Here is a 15720-nt window from a genome sequence, read left to right on the forward strand (position 1 = left end):
CTATCTTCCAGACATTTTTATGTCACTCAATATGAAGAGTATGAAACAGAATTTTATTCTATTCCACTCAAAATTTTATTCATTTTTCCTTACTATTTTCTTACATGGGCTATTGTTTCCTCTAACATGTTCAGAATGATGATTTTTTTTTTTTAGTGTTAATTTTCTCTCTAGGAGTTTTGCTGATCACTCATTAGTTCTAATACTCCAGTTTATGTTGAAATTCCTACATAGACAATTGTATATTCTGCAAATACGGAAAATTTTGTATTTTCCTTTTCAATTGTTATACTCGAGTGCTTATTCCTGGGAATTCATCTAAATTTCCCTTTTTAAAATGCCGTGATGTGAGGGACTTCCCTGGTGGCGTAGTGGTTAAGAATCCGCCTGCCAATGCAGGGGACGGTCTGGGAGGATCCCACATGCCGCGGAGCAACTAAGCCTGTGCACCACAACTACTGAGCCTGCGCTCTAGAGCCCGCAAGCCACAACTATGGAGCCCGAGTGCCACAACTACTGAAGCTCACGTGCCTAGAGCCCGTGCTCCACAACAAAGAGAAGCCACCACAATGAGGAGCCCGCGCAGTGCAACGAAGAGTAGGCCCCGCTTGCCGCAACTAGAGAAACCCCACACGTGGCAACGAAGACCCAATGCAGCCAAAAATAAAAAATAAAAAAATAAAAAAGTGCCGTGATGTCAGCTATAAGGTTTTTGTGTGATAACTTTACCAAGCTAAGGAATTTCCCTCTTGTTCGTTTATTCATGAAGAGTTATTGTTCATTATGAATATCAGCTATATTTTATCAAATGATTTTTCTAAACATTCTATGTCAATTTCCCCCCAGGATTATCTGCTATATAACAGTAAAATATTTTCTAACATTAAGCCACTCTTGCATTCCTAAGATAAAACCTCTAAGTCTTAAAAATGCACTGAACTGAAATTGCCAATATTTTGAATTAGTTGACCTTTTCTACCATTTCTTTTTCTATTTAATTTCCATTTCTACTTTTATTATTCCTTTCTTCCTAATTATTTTAGTTTTCCTATTTTTCTTTCTCTAAGTTTGTACTACTTTTGCTAATAGTAATACATTTAAGACTGTATATTTATTCAAGTAGTGCTTTAGCTGGCCTCAATTTTTCACTAACATTACTTTCACTAACATTCACATTTCAACTCTGTTTATTTCCTCTTTACCACATGAATTATTTAAAAGTGACTTTCCAGACTTTTGAGTATAATGTAATGTAGAAGGGGAATTTATTTTGTGTATTTCAACCTTATTGCACTGTAGTCAAAGAAAAGGGTCAAGCATTCTTTAATGAAATATTTCAAGACTTTCTTTCAATCCTCAATATTTTAGTTATACTATACAGGCATACCTTAGACATATTGCAGGTCTGGTTTCAGACCACTGCAATAGAGCAAACATCGCAATACAGAGAGTCACATGAATTTTTGGTTTCTCAGTGCATATAAAAGTTATGTTTACACTATACTATAGTCTATTAAGTGTGCAATAACATTATGCCTAAAAAAACACTGTACATACCTTAATTAAAAAATAATGCTGTTGGAAAAATGGTGCTGATAGACTTGTTTGTCGAAGGGTTGCCACAAACCTTCAATTTGTAAAAAATGCAGTATCTGTGAAGCGCAGGAAAAAACGAAAAACAAAAAAACACAAGGAATGCCTGTACTATTACTAGCTGTGTAATGATTTTCACTTATCTTGTTGACTCCTGAGAACAAACTCTAGATCCGAGGAAATGTGACTGCAAATTTCCACAAAAGTACCTCTTCAAAACCTATGTCTCTTTTATTCCCTCAGAATTCTTCCCCTGCATATTTTGGAACCCTTTCAATCCACATCAAAGTCACTCAACTGCTCTTTCATATTTACTTTTTTATTTCTCTGGGCTACATTCTAAATGAATGCCTAATGAATGCCAATTCCTCAATTCTCCCTTTGATGGCATCTAATGTAGCTTTTTATCTTCAGTAAAACCAATTTACTAAGTTTATTTCCTTTCTGGTATTAGAATTTCTTCTTTCATCTCTCTAGAATCTTAAATATACTTATTTCTTTTATTATTCATCCCTCCCTAGCCAATGTTTTTGTGATTATCTCTGCTCATTCTACTCACTCCACTGCACAACTAGATCATATAGTGGGCTTAGAAAGAACTTCCTGGTCTAAGATGATACAGGGGATTTTTACAGACCCAGTCTCCAACCAAGAAAGTAGTCATTTTAATTCAGGACCTGATTATAAGGACTATGTCTGTCCTCTCCCTTCCTTCAGCCCATGATTTCCTAAAAGTGGGGTTTTAGTATAAGTTATTATCCAAACTAGGACCCTCTTGAGTATTAAAGGAGTCTCTACTAATAACTACATGGATGCTAAGCATAAACAAGAGTCTCAAGGGTAACCTGAGATATACAATCCCCCTAAACATAAGCCTTAGCCTATGCAGCCGTTAGTTCTCAGCAGCTTTCTTCAGTCTCCTTTACAAGTATGGAGTCTCGTGTTAGGCCCTGGCTTCATGTATTTTAAGCCTAACTCTATTCCTCTACCCTTCATGAAGCATCTTTCATCTTTTTAACACACAAGAGCCAAACTCTTGGCTACAAGTGCCTGCTTCTGCTACCTTAAGCCCAATCCTGATCACCAGGTAGTTTTTCTTTTATATAAACCATAGAAACATTTAGTTTCTAAACTCATTAATGTCTACCCTCTTTTTAATATTTTATCTTTCATTACTTTATGTTTGAAGTGAAGGGGTAATAAACACTTAAATTAGTGTGCCAGCTTCAATAAAAGACCTGCATCAGAGTTTTTTAAACATGCATTCCTTTTGCTCAGCAACCACTTTCAGGAATTTATGTTACAAAGGATTCCCACGTGCACATTTCAGAGGGATATATAAGGATATTCAAAGAAGTACTATTTTTAATAGAACTACCCTTAAATAGTTATCTTAAATATACTTATTCTTCCTTAACAGTAAAGCAGCCCAAATGAAAACTGGTTAAATAAATCACAGCCCAGCCACGTTAGGGAATGATATATAATTATTAAAATTTATAAGGTTAATTCATGGGAAAAAATGCCCACAATAGAACGCTGAGTAAAAAAAAATTACAGAAGTTCGCAGATTAATTTGAATATAGCTAGGAAAGAAAAACATAAAAGAATAATAAAAAATTACAGCAAAGTAGAAAATGCTTAGAGTCAACTTCAATAGAAGAATAGTGAGAAAAAGTTGAAAAAGTGACTTAAAACCAAATTATGCAAGTAGCAGTAGGCTCTGACTACTAATCTTTACCTTTCATAAAACACGAATCCAAAAGAATTTAAGCAGAGAGTAGAGTATGGAAACAGCAACAGGGAAGAGTAATGTGAATGAAGAATACAGAAGATACTGGGCAAAAAAGAAAAAATGTACACTACTCACTAGTGTGTATCAAATACAGATGACTAGATTTTGTTCACATTAAATATTGCAGATTTTGTTCCTATTAAGTAAAAGTTGGAAAAATAAAGTTTTGCATGAAAAAAGAAAAGCAGAATACTGAAATGCAATTTTTAAATTTAATTTCCTTCATCTTTCTGCTTGTGTTTCCATGTAAGGGTGGGAGGCAATAAACACATCTCAAAAATAGTATTTCTGTAGCTTGTTAACAATTTTTCTATTACAGTATAATAAAGAAACTGTCAAGCTTAAGGGCTAAAAGTCACTTAATATATTTTAAAATTATACTTATGTAATCTAAAGTTGTCCATTGCTTTGGGTAACTGGGAATTCAGTATTTCTTTTACTATTTAGCATCATCCCACCACTCCACCTCCCTCCCTTCCCATACAAATTCCAGGATTCTTGAACACATCAATCTGGTAACATACATAAAAAGCAGTGAACACTAAACTCCCTTAAGGAATTCAAAGGGAAATACAGGTTAAAAAATAGAAGGTATACTAATGAAAACTTGCCTGCTTTTAGTTCTAAAAATAAATCTGTTTCATCAATTACCTAAATTTAAAACTTAAATTGAAAATGAAGTATCAAAAATGAGCAGGTATCAAATTAAAAGATTTAACATATAATCATTAGTAATCAAAAAAACGCAAATTAAAATAATGAATTACCATCTTTGCCTATGTTGTCAAATAATTCTTAAATATAAAATATCCAATTGCTAGCTACACTTCTGGTGAAAGATAAACTAGTACAACTTTTTGGAGAGTAAAATGGTATTTATTACCACACAGTTAAGAAATATTCTTTAATGAAATAATTTTACCTCTGGTACTTTAAAATGAAAAAAAGATGTGGGGAAGTAAATACAAATGATAAGTTTTAAAATAGTGGAAAAAAATGTAAAGACACACATAATCATGGTTTATCCTTGTAATGAATTAGTAAGAAGCCAATGAAGATATGCTCTTCTAAACTATTTAATGATATTTGTTGAGTCAATGAGGAGAGAGAAAAGAGAGTAAGAAGGTTGTAACAGATCTCTCTCTCTCACACACACACACACACACACAAATAACCATAAAATATTAACTGTGGTTATTCCTAATTCACTCTTAGGAATGTTTTTTATACCTTTTCTTCTTTCAAATATTCTTCAATACACATATGTTACTTATATTAACTCAAAATTTTAAAAAAATACATATTATTAAGGTAATAAAAATTCTTAGGCAGCTCCTGTTACATGCAAGTTACTTTATTCAGCACAATGTAATCTAAAGTTTGTAATCTTAAACTCACTATTAAACAAAATGCCTTTCCTGACACTTTTCACAAAACAAGCAAAGAAAAACCTTTAAGTTAATAAACTTCTTGATTACACAATCAACAAGAGTATATAAAATGTCAATATATACACGAATAGGTTCCACGTTATTGACTGTATTTCTTTATTAATAAGATAAAAACACTTAAAATTTACCTGCATTGCACTTTTCCCCAGTTTCACCACTTCAAATAATGTGACAGGCTCCCCTTCACCATTCTGTTGAGGATGCCCATTAGCTCTTCCACGGCCTGTTCCTCTAACTCCAGCTTCAATTCTACTCTTCTCTCCTGGAGATTTTCGAGGTTTCTTATTTGTAGACTGAATAAAAAGATGAGGAAAAGTTAAATTAAATGCAAGCATACTTTGCTTTACGCAGAATGATCTCAAATTATGTCTGATCCTGTGAAAGGGAAGTTAGCACTGTTATAGATAAGAGACATAATCCCAAAGGAAGCTTTACAATGTTTTCATTGATAAAAACAAAGTACAAACAGCAAAGTACAAGTTAATTTATACATGGCATGAAAATAAAGTTAAAAGAAAAAGATTTAATATTTTGTACAATAATGCCAATGCTGAACATTTTAACCATGCCCCAACCATGCCCCCTTCTTGACATTTTCTTCTTCCTAACTTCCTCAATATTCTATTTCCTCAGAAACCTTGTTCAATAAAACATTATTTGGAAAAAGCTGCATATTCAACTTCTCCCTCGACTTAAGTGCTCAAATATTTCTTATCCAGTCATACAACAAATATATATTGAACATATTTGGAACCATTCTAGATACTAGAAATACAGCAAACATTTCTGCCTTGACAGAGTTTACATTCTTCAATTAACAACCCATCCCACGCCCCCAATTTTTTAAAAAAAGTCAACACTAGTTATCACCTTATCTGTGTCTCACCTTTAGAGTCAAGATAGAATTGCTTGCAGTCACTGTTATTATTCCCATAAATTTCATTCATATATAAACTCATCAGGGTTGCTGCTTCACCAAGCCCACCAGTAAAAGTAATGTTGCTAAACGTAATAGACTTTTTTTTTAAAACTTTTTTTGGGGGGTTTGTTTGTTTGTTTGTTTATAGCTGTGTTGGGTCTTCGTTTCTGTGCGAGGGCTTTCTCTAGTTGTGGCAAGTGGGGGCCACTCTTCATCGCGGTGCGCGGGCCTCTCATTATCGCGGCGTGTCTTGCTGCGGAGCACAGGCTCCAGACGCGCAGGCTCAGTAATTGTGACTCACGGGCCTAGTTGCTCCGCGGCATGTGGGATCTTCCCAGACCAGGGCTCGAACCTGTGTCCCCTGCATTGGCAGGCAGATTCTCAACCACTGCGCCACCAGGGAAGCCCAACAGACATTTTTTGAAACTCTCTCAACAGGCCATGTTATCCCCCTTGTCTTTCAGATATCTTTTCCCTCCTTATACTCCTTACCTGTCAGTGTTACCTTAGGTCTCTCCTGAGCATCTTCTCAATCTTTATAGTCTCTCTTGAGTGGTTTACTTCACTCTCATAATAGCCTGCTTCAGTTATCAATTTACTGTTCCTCATCTCCAAATGTATTCTAATTTGCCCCACTCTGTAAACATTTCTCTTTTGTCATATGCTGCACTGGTAGGCTTATAACTAGAGGGCCTTGGAGGAACACTACAAAGCATAACGTGGAGGGGCTTTTCTCCCTGCTCACAGGACCTGCTCCCTTCATTCTCTATTCCTGTATTCTTCACAGTACTCTTTCACTCCTCTTAATAGTTAACAGCCTGACAACCATTTGTGTGTGTGGATTAATATATAATGAATTTACTGCTTATTTTTAAATAAATTATTTTTAGAACAGTGTTAGATTTACAAAAAAAATGTGAAGATAGTACAAGGAATTCCCACATATATCACGTCTAATTACACCTATTATTAACACCTTACTATTTGTATGGTACATTTGTTATAATTAATGAACCAAAATTGATACATTAACAAAACTCCATACTTAATTCAGATTTTCTTAGTTTTTGTCTAATGACCTCTTCTGTTCTAGGAGAACATCCAGGGCACCTAGACATACTCACATCATGTCTCCTTAAGCTCCTCTTGGCTCCAACAGTTTTTATACTTTCCTGGGTTTTGGTGACCTTGACAATTTTGAAGAATTTTGTACAGGGATTTTGTACTGTACTGATATTTTATATAATGTTCTTCAACTGGGGTTTGTCTGATGTTTTTCTAATGAGTAGACTGGGATTATGGGTTTGGAGAGGAAGATGTGAGAGACGAAGTATCATTTTTGTCACCTCATATCAAGGGTATATACTAACAATATGATTTATCACTCTTAATGTTGACCTGTTAATCAGTTGGCTGAGGTGGTATTTGTCAGGTTTCTCCACTGTAAAGTTACTTTTCCTCTCCTTTCCATACTTTGGAAGAAAGTCACTATGTGCATCCCACATTTAAGGGGTGGGGAGTTATGCTCCACCTCCTTGATCCACCTCCTTGAAGGTAGAGCATTTACGCATACCATTTGAAATTCTTCAGTATGAGAGATCTGTCTATTCTCACCCATTCACTCAATCATTTGTACTAATGTAGACTCATCGACATTTATTTTATATTTTTGGATTATAATTCAATACTATTTTATTTTGTTGTTCAACTTGCTTCAGCTTTGGCCATTAAGATATCTTTCCGTTGGTTCCTGTGTCCATTTGACATATTCCCATCATTCTGTGTGTTTTGTTTTTTATTTTTTTAGCACTTGGTTACTTTCTGGCAGCACATCATTCTCCAGGCTCATACTGTATATTCTCTTTTCCAGTTTTAGAATCAGGTAATACTCCAAGGAGCCCTGGTTCCTTTTATTAGAGAATTTTACTACTAGAGATGAAGATCTGGGCACTAGGTTTGGCTCCTTGATACTAAGTGCCCTTGCTTCTAGGCCCTTAAGCAGACAAAACAAAGAAATGTATGTTCCATATATATACACATAACTATAAATGTTTCTGTATGCAATGATCTGTTATCTATATTAAGCTAAACATAAGTTGGAACTGGTATCTCCAACTCTAATCCATTACCACATGGATGCTTCTTCCCCTTGCTCATCGACAAACTCCCACTCCAACAATGAGAAATCTGGCTCTCCTCAGTATACACGTAGGGCAATATTTTAAGCCCTACCCCATGGAAAACAACTTTATGAACTAGACTGCAGTTCTTATATACACTGTGTACAATTTCTCTGACTTTAGTCTTACAGACTCATTTCCAAAGTTACCTAAGTCAGCAACTCTCTCCCTCCTCCCTTCACTGCAAAAGAGATTATGCTGTTACACTCTACATTCCATCCTGGTATTCCCCCTACCTTATAAATGATTTTTTAAACATCTGTATTAATAAAATTCACTCTTTTTCTGAAAAGTTTGGTGGGCTTTGACAAACGCATACTGTCATGTATGCACAACTGTGGTATCACAGAGAAAAGTTTCACTACCTTAAAAAATGCCTGTGCTTCACATCCATTCAACCCTCTCACTTGGCCTTGTCAAACACCAAAATTTTTTTTAATCACCACTACAGTTTTGTCTTTTACAGAGAGTCATATAATTGGAATCGCACAGCATATAGCGTTTTCATACTGGTCTCTTTCATTTTAACAAAATGCATTTAAGATGAATCCATGTCTTTTAGTGGTTGAATAGCTCATTTCTGTTCATCTCTAAACAATATTCCACTGTATGGATATACCATGTTTTGTCATCCATTTACCTAACGATGGACATCTTGGCCACCATTTTTGGCAGTTAGGAATAAAGCTGCATAGGCATTCACATGCAGGGTTTTGTGTGGACAACACTTCTAAATCAGTTGTGTAAACACCTAGGATTACTGGATCATATGGTAAAACTATGTTTAGCTTTGTACAAACCTGCCAAACTGTCTTCCAAAGTGGCAATACCATTTTGCATTCTGACCAGCAATGAATGAGAGCTTCTGCTGCTTTGCATTCTTGCCAGGAAATTGGTACTGTCAGGTTTTTAGATTTCAGCCACTCTAACAGGCATATAGTGATATCTCCTTGTTGTATTAATTTGCAATTCCTGAGCGATAAATGATTAAAGACTTTTCAATAAATAGTAATTCTTCACAGTAAATTTTTCTGTTTGAATTACTGGTGAGAATTTGTCTCCTGATTAAAATCTCCATACTTGCATTACCCAATATCATGGTCTCTAGCCTCACAAAGCTAACTGAGCACTTGAAATATGGCTACTCAAAACTTAGATGAGCAATGTTTTGACTATCCACAAGGTTGTGAAGATTTAGTATGAAAAACAGCATATAAAATATCTCATTCATATATTGATTACATGATGAAATTATAATATTTTAGGTATACTAGCTTAAATAAATTATATTATTAAAGTTAATTTCACCCACTTCTTATAACTTACTAGAAAATATTAAATTACAGATGTAGCTCAAATCACATTTGTTAGACAATGCCATTCTAATACTATAACCACAGTAATCCTTATATTACAAATTTACTCCAACACTTATTTTCTTCTTTATTTGATCTCTAATCTCCAATGATTCTCATAACCATCAAGTTAAAGTCCAAAGTCCTCAGCACAGCAAGTAATGCTATCAATTATTACCTGTTCAGTCCTCTACCACACCAGATCCCTATTTATAGGCTACTATCTTGCCATACTGACCAATTTAAAATTGCTTGAAAATATAATTATTTCATGCATTCATCCTTTTTAGCTGATAGATCCTGGCTCCTCCTAACAAGTCTTGTTTCTGTGCTCACTCTTTGGAAAAATAGGTGTCTTCCCTATGGCAGGTATGTGCATGAGCACTTGTGTGTGCATATGAAGAGGAGAGGGGGGAATGTTATTTTTCTTTATTGAGTAATGCATTCCCATGGCTAAAAATTCAAAAGGTGATTAACGTTACACAATGAAAACTTGCCCACTCTTACCCTCAAGCCTTAGGAAAGAAGATTGGTTCTTTCAACCAAAATTATTCATTCCTATATGTCATTCCAGAGACATTTAAACATATTTTAAAAATACACATGAAAGAAATTAAAGAAGACATAGATAAAGAGAAACCCATCCCATGTTCATGGGTTGGAAGACTTAATATCATTAAGATGTTAATACTACCTAAAGTGATCTTCTACAGATTCAATGCAGTCTCTATCAAAATGCCTATGACCATTTCTGCAGAAACAGAAAAATCCATTCTGTAATTCATAGGGAATCTCAAAGGACTCCAAATACCCAAAATAATCTTGAAAAAAGAACAACGTTGGAGGACTCACACTTCCTGATTCCAAATCTTACTACAAAGCTAGAGTAATCAAAACAGTGTGGTGCTGGCATAAAGATACACAGACCAATGGAACAGAATACAGAGCCCAGAAATAAACCCTCACATATATGATTAAATAATTTTTGACAAGGGTACCAAGACCATTCAATGGGGAAAGAGTAAAAATGCAACCCACAGAATGAGAGAAAATACTTGTAAATCATACATCTGATAAGATATTAATATCCAGAATATACAGAGAACTAAAACACAACAACAAAACAACCCAATTCAAAAATGGGCAAAGAGGACTTCCCTAGTGGTGCAGTGGTTAAGAATCTGCCTGCCAACACAGGGGACACAGGTTCGATCCCTGACCCAGGAAGATCCCCCATGCCGCGGGGCAACTAAGCCTGTGCGCCACCACTACTGAGACCATGCGCCACAACTACTGAATCTCATGCACCCTAGAGCTCACGCGCTGCAACTACTGAAGCCCGTGTGCCTAGAGCCCATGCTCTGCAACAAGAGAAACCACCACAGTGAGAAGCCCACACACCACAAGAGAGAGTAGCCTCCACTCACCGCAACTAGAGAAAGCCTGCACACAGCAACGAAGACCCAACGCAGTCAAAAATAAATAAACTTTTTTTTAAAAATGGGCAAAGGACTTGAATAGACATTTCTACAAAGAAGATATGCAAATGGCCAATAAGCATGTGAAAAGATGCTAAACATCACTAATAATTAGGAGAAATGCAAATCAAAACTACGAGATGCCATCTCACACCTATTAGGATGACTACTATCAAAAAGAAAGAGGAAAGTCTAGGCAAGGTTGTGGAGAAACTGGAACTCTTATGCACTGTTGATAGGAATGTAAAATGGTACAGCTGTTGTATAAAACAGTATGGCAGTTCCTCAAAAATTAAAAATGGAATTAATCATATGACCACCAATAACACATCTAGATATGTACCCAAAAGAATTGAAAGCAGGATCTCAAAGATATTTGTACACCCTTATTCACAGCAACACTGTTCACAATAGCTAAAACTTGGTAGCAACCCAAGTGTCCATCGGTGGATGAATGGATAAGCAAATGTGGAATATAGATACAATGGAATATCATTTAGCCTTAAAAAGGAAGGAAATTCTGACAAATGCCGCAATGTGAACGGATCTCGAGAACATTATGCTACGTGAAATAAGCTAGTCACAAAAAAGACAAATACTGTATGATTCCACTTACATGAAGTACTTAGTCAAAATCACAAGAGACAGAAACTAGAGCGGTGATTGCCAGGGGCTGCGGGGAGTGGAGAATGAGTAGTTACTGTTTAATGCGTGTACAGTTTCAGTTTTAAAAGATGAAGAAAGTTATGGAGATGCGTGGTGGTGATGACTGCATATGAATATATTTAACGCCATTGAACTGTACACTTAAAAATGTAACTTGGTAAATCACAAGTGTATTTCACCTAATAAAAAAAATTTTTTGAAAAAAAATGCATATATATTTCCATGTATCTAGTATATTTTATGTTATGTATGCACAGTTCTGCACCATTCTATTTTCACTATCAACATATTTTATACTTAATCTATAGCAAAGACCTAGAGAATGTCTTGACTCTTCCAAAAGCTGCAGTGTTCCATTACATAGATATACAGTAACTTATTTAGCCAATAACCTATTGATGAACATTTATTTTGTTTTGGATCATTTACTATTACAAATAATGCTGCAACAAATAAGCTTGTGCACATGTAGGAATGTTTGCATGTGTCATAGACACATACATCATTACACATATTTAGTACTTATATAGCAGGAACTAAACTCCATGAATAAAGAGAAAATAAACCATAATTTTTAAACCTGGGAGCCAATTAGCACTGGTTATAAAGGGTGAATAAGAAGGTAAAAAAAATCCACTTGATCTTATCTAGGGTCTATCTGTATTTTATCCCATTATCCAAGAATGATTTTTCCTATTACAGACCCATACAGTAATATACAGTAAAGATGCTGAAAGATAAACCAAAAAGCTGATGTTCAGAAAAACTGTGCCCAATAAAAAGAGTAAGGAAGAGGAAAGATCACAGCATAACAGGATACATGCAATCTTTAGCTTATACCCAAGGGGCACAATTTTGCAGTCCTGAGAATAATTCTTCTCTCAGAACACAGGTATACTTATTCCCTTCAATAAAATAACACATTTGTATAGAGATTGGGGGCAGTGCTGTAAGGGGGATTTGAAAACTAAGAACTGTGACAGTTATTTCAAAGGGTAAAAATATACACATTACCCTTTAGTTGTGACTTTCCAGGCTCCCTTCGCTACACTTTTTGTGCTACAAAGGTCAGGACACCTGTTGATGTAGTCTCCTTCCTGGACAAAGGAACCATGGTGCTCTCAAATGAAAGAAATGGGTGATGTTCTGTGTCAAACTTGCTTGTTGGTCCAGTTTTGAGTTTGTGCCATCTTAAGAACTGAGTCTTAGTGACCGGTGTGAAGTAATAACTCACTTGTGGTTTTGATTTGCATTTCTCTAACAATTAGCGATGTTGAGCATCTTTTCATGTGCTTGTTGGCCATCTGTATGTCTTCTTTGGAAAAATATCTATTCAAGTCTTCTGTCCATTTTTTTGATTGAGCTGTTTGTTTTTACAATATTGAGTTGTATGAGCTGTTTGTATATTTTGGGTATTAACCCCTTGTTGGTCACATCATTTGCAAATATTTTCTCCTGTTCCTAGGTTGTCTTTTCATTTTGTTGATGGTTTCCTTCGCTGTGCAAAAGCTTTTAAGTTTGATTAGGCCCCATTTGTTTATCTTTCCTTTTATTTCTTTTGCCTTGGGAGAGTGATCTAAGAAAACACTGTAACAATTTATGTCAGAGAATGTCTTGTCTATGTTCTCTTCTAGGAGATTTATGGTGTCACGTCTTATATTTAGGTCTTTAAAACAGTTTTTAGTTTATTCTTGCACACAGTGTAAGAGAATGTTCTAATTTCATTGATTTACATAGCTGTCCAGCTTTCCCAACACCATTTGTTGAAGAGGTGGAGTTTATCTTTTTTCCGTTGTATATTCTTGCCTCCTTTGTCATAGATTCCTTGACCATAAGCATGTGGATTTATTTTTGGGCTCTCTATTCTGTTCCATTGATCTATAATGCCTGTTTTTGTGCCAATACCCACTGTTTTGGTTACTGTAGCTTTGTAGTATAGTCTGAAGTCTGGAAGGGTTATGCCTCCAGCTTTGTTCTTTTTCCTCAGGACTGCTTTGGCGATTCTGGGCCTTTTGTGGTTCCATATAAATTTCAGGACTATTTGTTCTAGTTCTATGAAAATGTTATGGGCATTTTGATATGGATTACATTAAATCTGTAGATTGCTTTGGGTAGTATGGACATTTTAACAGTATTAATTCTTCCAATCTAAAAGCATGGATATCTTTCAATTTATTTGAATCATCTTCAATTTCCTTCATCAATGTCTTATCGTTTTCAGCATATAGGTCTTTCAACTCCTTGGTTAAGTTTATTCCTAGGTATTTTTTGATGCAATTTTAAATGGGATTGTTTTTTTACTTTCTCTTTCTGACATTTCATTCTTAGTGTAAAGAAATGCAACACAACACCTCACACCGGTCAGAATGGCTATCATCAAAAAGTCTAGAAATAATAAATGCTGGAGAGGGTCCAGAGAAAAGAGAACGCTCCTACACTGTTGAAGGGAATGTAAATCGGTACAGCCACCATGGAAAACTGTATGGAGGTTCCTTAAGAAAACTAAAAATACAACTACCATATGATCCAGCAATCCCACTCCTGGCTATATATCAGGAAAAAATGAAAACTCCAATTTGAAAAGATACGTGCACCCCAATGTTCACAGCAGCACTATTTACAATAGCCAAGACATGGAAACAACTCAAGTATCCATCAAGAGTCAGACTGGCTTAAGAAGATGTAGTATAGATATACAATGGAATATTACTCAGCCATCCAAAGAATGCAATATTGTCATTTGCAGCAACATGGATGGACCCAGAGAATATTAAATTTAGTGAAATAAGTCAGACAAATATTATATGATATCACTTCTATGTGGAATCTAAAAAATAATACAAATGCATCAATATACAAAACAAACAGACTCACAGACACAGAAAACAAACATGGTTACCAAAGGGGAAAGGGAGGGGGGAAGGGATAAATTAGGAGTATGGAATTAACAGATACAAACTACTAAAACAGATAAACAACAAGGATTTACTGCACAGCACAAGGAACTATATTTAATATCTTATAATAACCTATAATGGAAAATAATCTGAAATACAGAATCTGAATCACTTTGCTGTACACCTCAAACTAACACAATAGTGTAGATCAACTATGCTTCAATTTAAATAAATTAATAGCAAAAAAACAAAAAAAAAAAGAAAAACTGAGCCTTTGCCTTAATTGGTAGGTTACTAATGCCTTAGTAACCTAGCCAGTAACCCAGTTCCTCTGGAGCTAGAGTTCTGTCCATTATCAGTTTGTCTCAGGGACAGAAGTCCTATCCTTGAATCCCAGGCCATTAGGTGGGACCCCCACAACAGGTTGCCAGACCACACAGATGCTAGCTCTAGCCCAGATGTAGCTCAGCACAGATCTTTACATGCTCACTCATCCTAGAGATATAGTCTCCCTGGTAGAACATGATCAGCTTACTCCATCTACCCCAACTACTACCTGCCTAGGAAATCTTTCTTCCACTAATAGAAAGTGGATCTCTTCCCTAATATGTGCCTCAACCTAGTGTGCATGTCTAGCTTCTAATGTCTTATCTCATGGAGTCTCATTTATTCCACCTTTAAGAATTCATGCTCAACAGCCCAAGTGACAATGTGGTATTATTGTCAAATATGCATAACCTTAATCTAATCATTAGCAAGCAAAATCAAATTGATTCAGTCTACAGAATATAAGATATTAGGAAATAATTTTTTCACTCATTCAACACAACTTTTCTTTTATTTCTACATTCATCATGCAGTTACTATGTACCAAAAATATTAAAAAGTTGATCCTTCTATATAGTACCACACATACCTTTCAAAGAACTCATAGTGTTTAAGATAGATGTTATTTTTCAACATCCTAATACAATTTTGTCAATTGGTGGTGGAGGACGAACAGTCATGCTTCAAATCCCATAAACCACAGTGTAAGTGAGGTATCTATGGTCCATAGGGTTGTAATAAAGAAACTAGGGTTCAGATATTCATTGCTGCAGCTAATTCAAGGGACATAGTGGGGGGAAAGAAAAAAAGACACGAACGAGTATCTGCAGGGAAAAAAAAAAAAAAACTACCTGATACAAACCCTGCCTCAACGTATCAAGTTATGAATTTTATGGAAAATACGCTCAGAGTTTCAAAAAGCTATACAACCTTCACTTTGTGAAAATGATGCAATTTAAAGTCAGAGTTTAGAACAATCTTTAGGACAAATGCTTTACTACAACTATATACGACTTAATTTAAATGTGTATCGTAAAGCAATTATACTTCAATAAAGAT

General features: G+C 35.3%; 1 protein-coding gene across 1 annotated transcript in view; it reads right to left on the reverse strand.

The window, feature by feature from the left end:
* The window catches only part of STAG1 (STAG1 cohesin complex component), a 426258-nt gene that overhangs the window by 275365 nt on the left and 135173 nt on the right, over nucleotides 1-15720 (reverse strand). The window contains exon 4 of the mRNA XM_068545965.1: nucleotides 4968-5132. Within this exon, the coding sequence (XP_068402066.1) occupies nucleotides 4968-5132 (165 nt within the window). The remainder of the gene's footprint in view (nucleotides 1-4967; nucleotides 5133-15720) is intronic.

The sequence above is a fragment of the Eschrichtius robustus genome, chromosome 6 (genome assembly GCF_028021215.1).
Source record: "Eschrichtius robustus isolate mEscRob2 chromosome 6, mEscRob2.pri, whole genome shotgun sequence".
In the NCBI taxonomy this organism is placed as follows: domain Eukaryota; kingdom Metazoa; phylum Chordata; class Mammalia; order Artiodactyla; family Eschrichtiidae; genus Eschrichtius; species Eschrichtius robustus.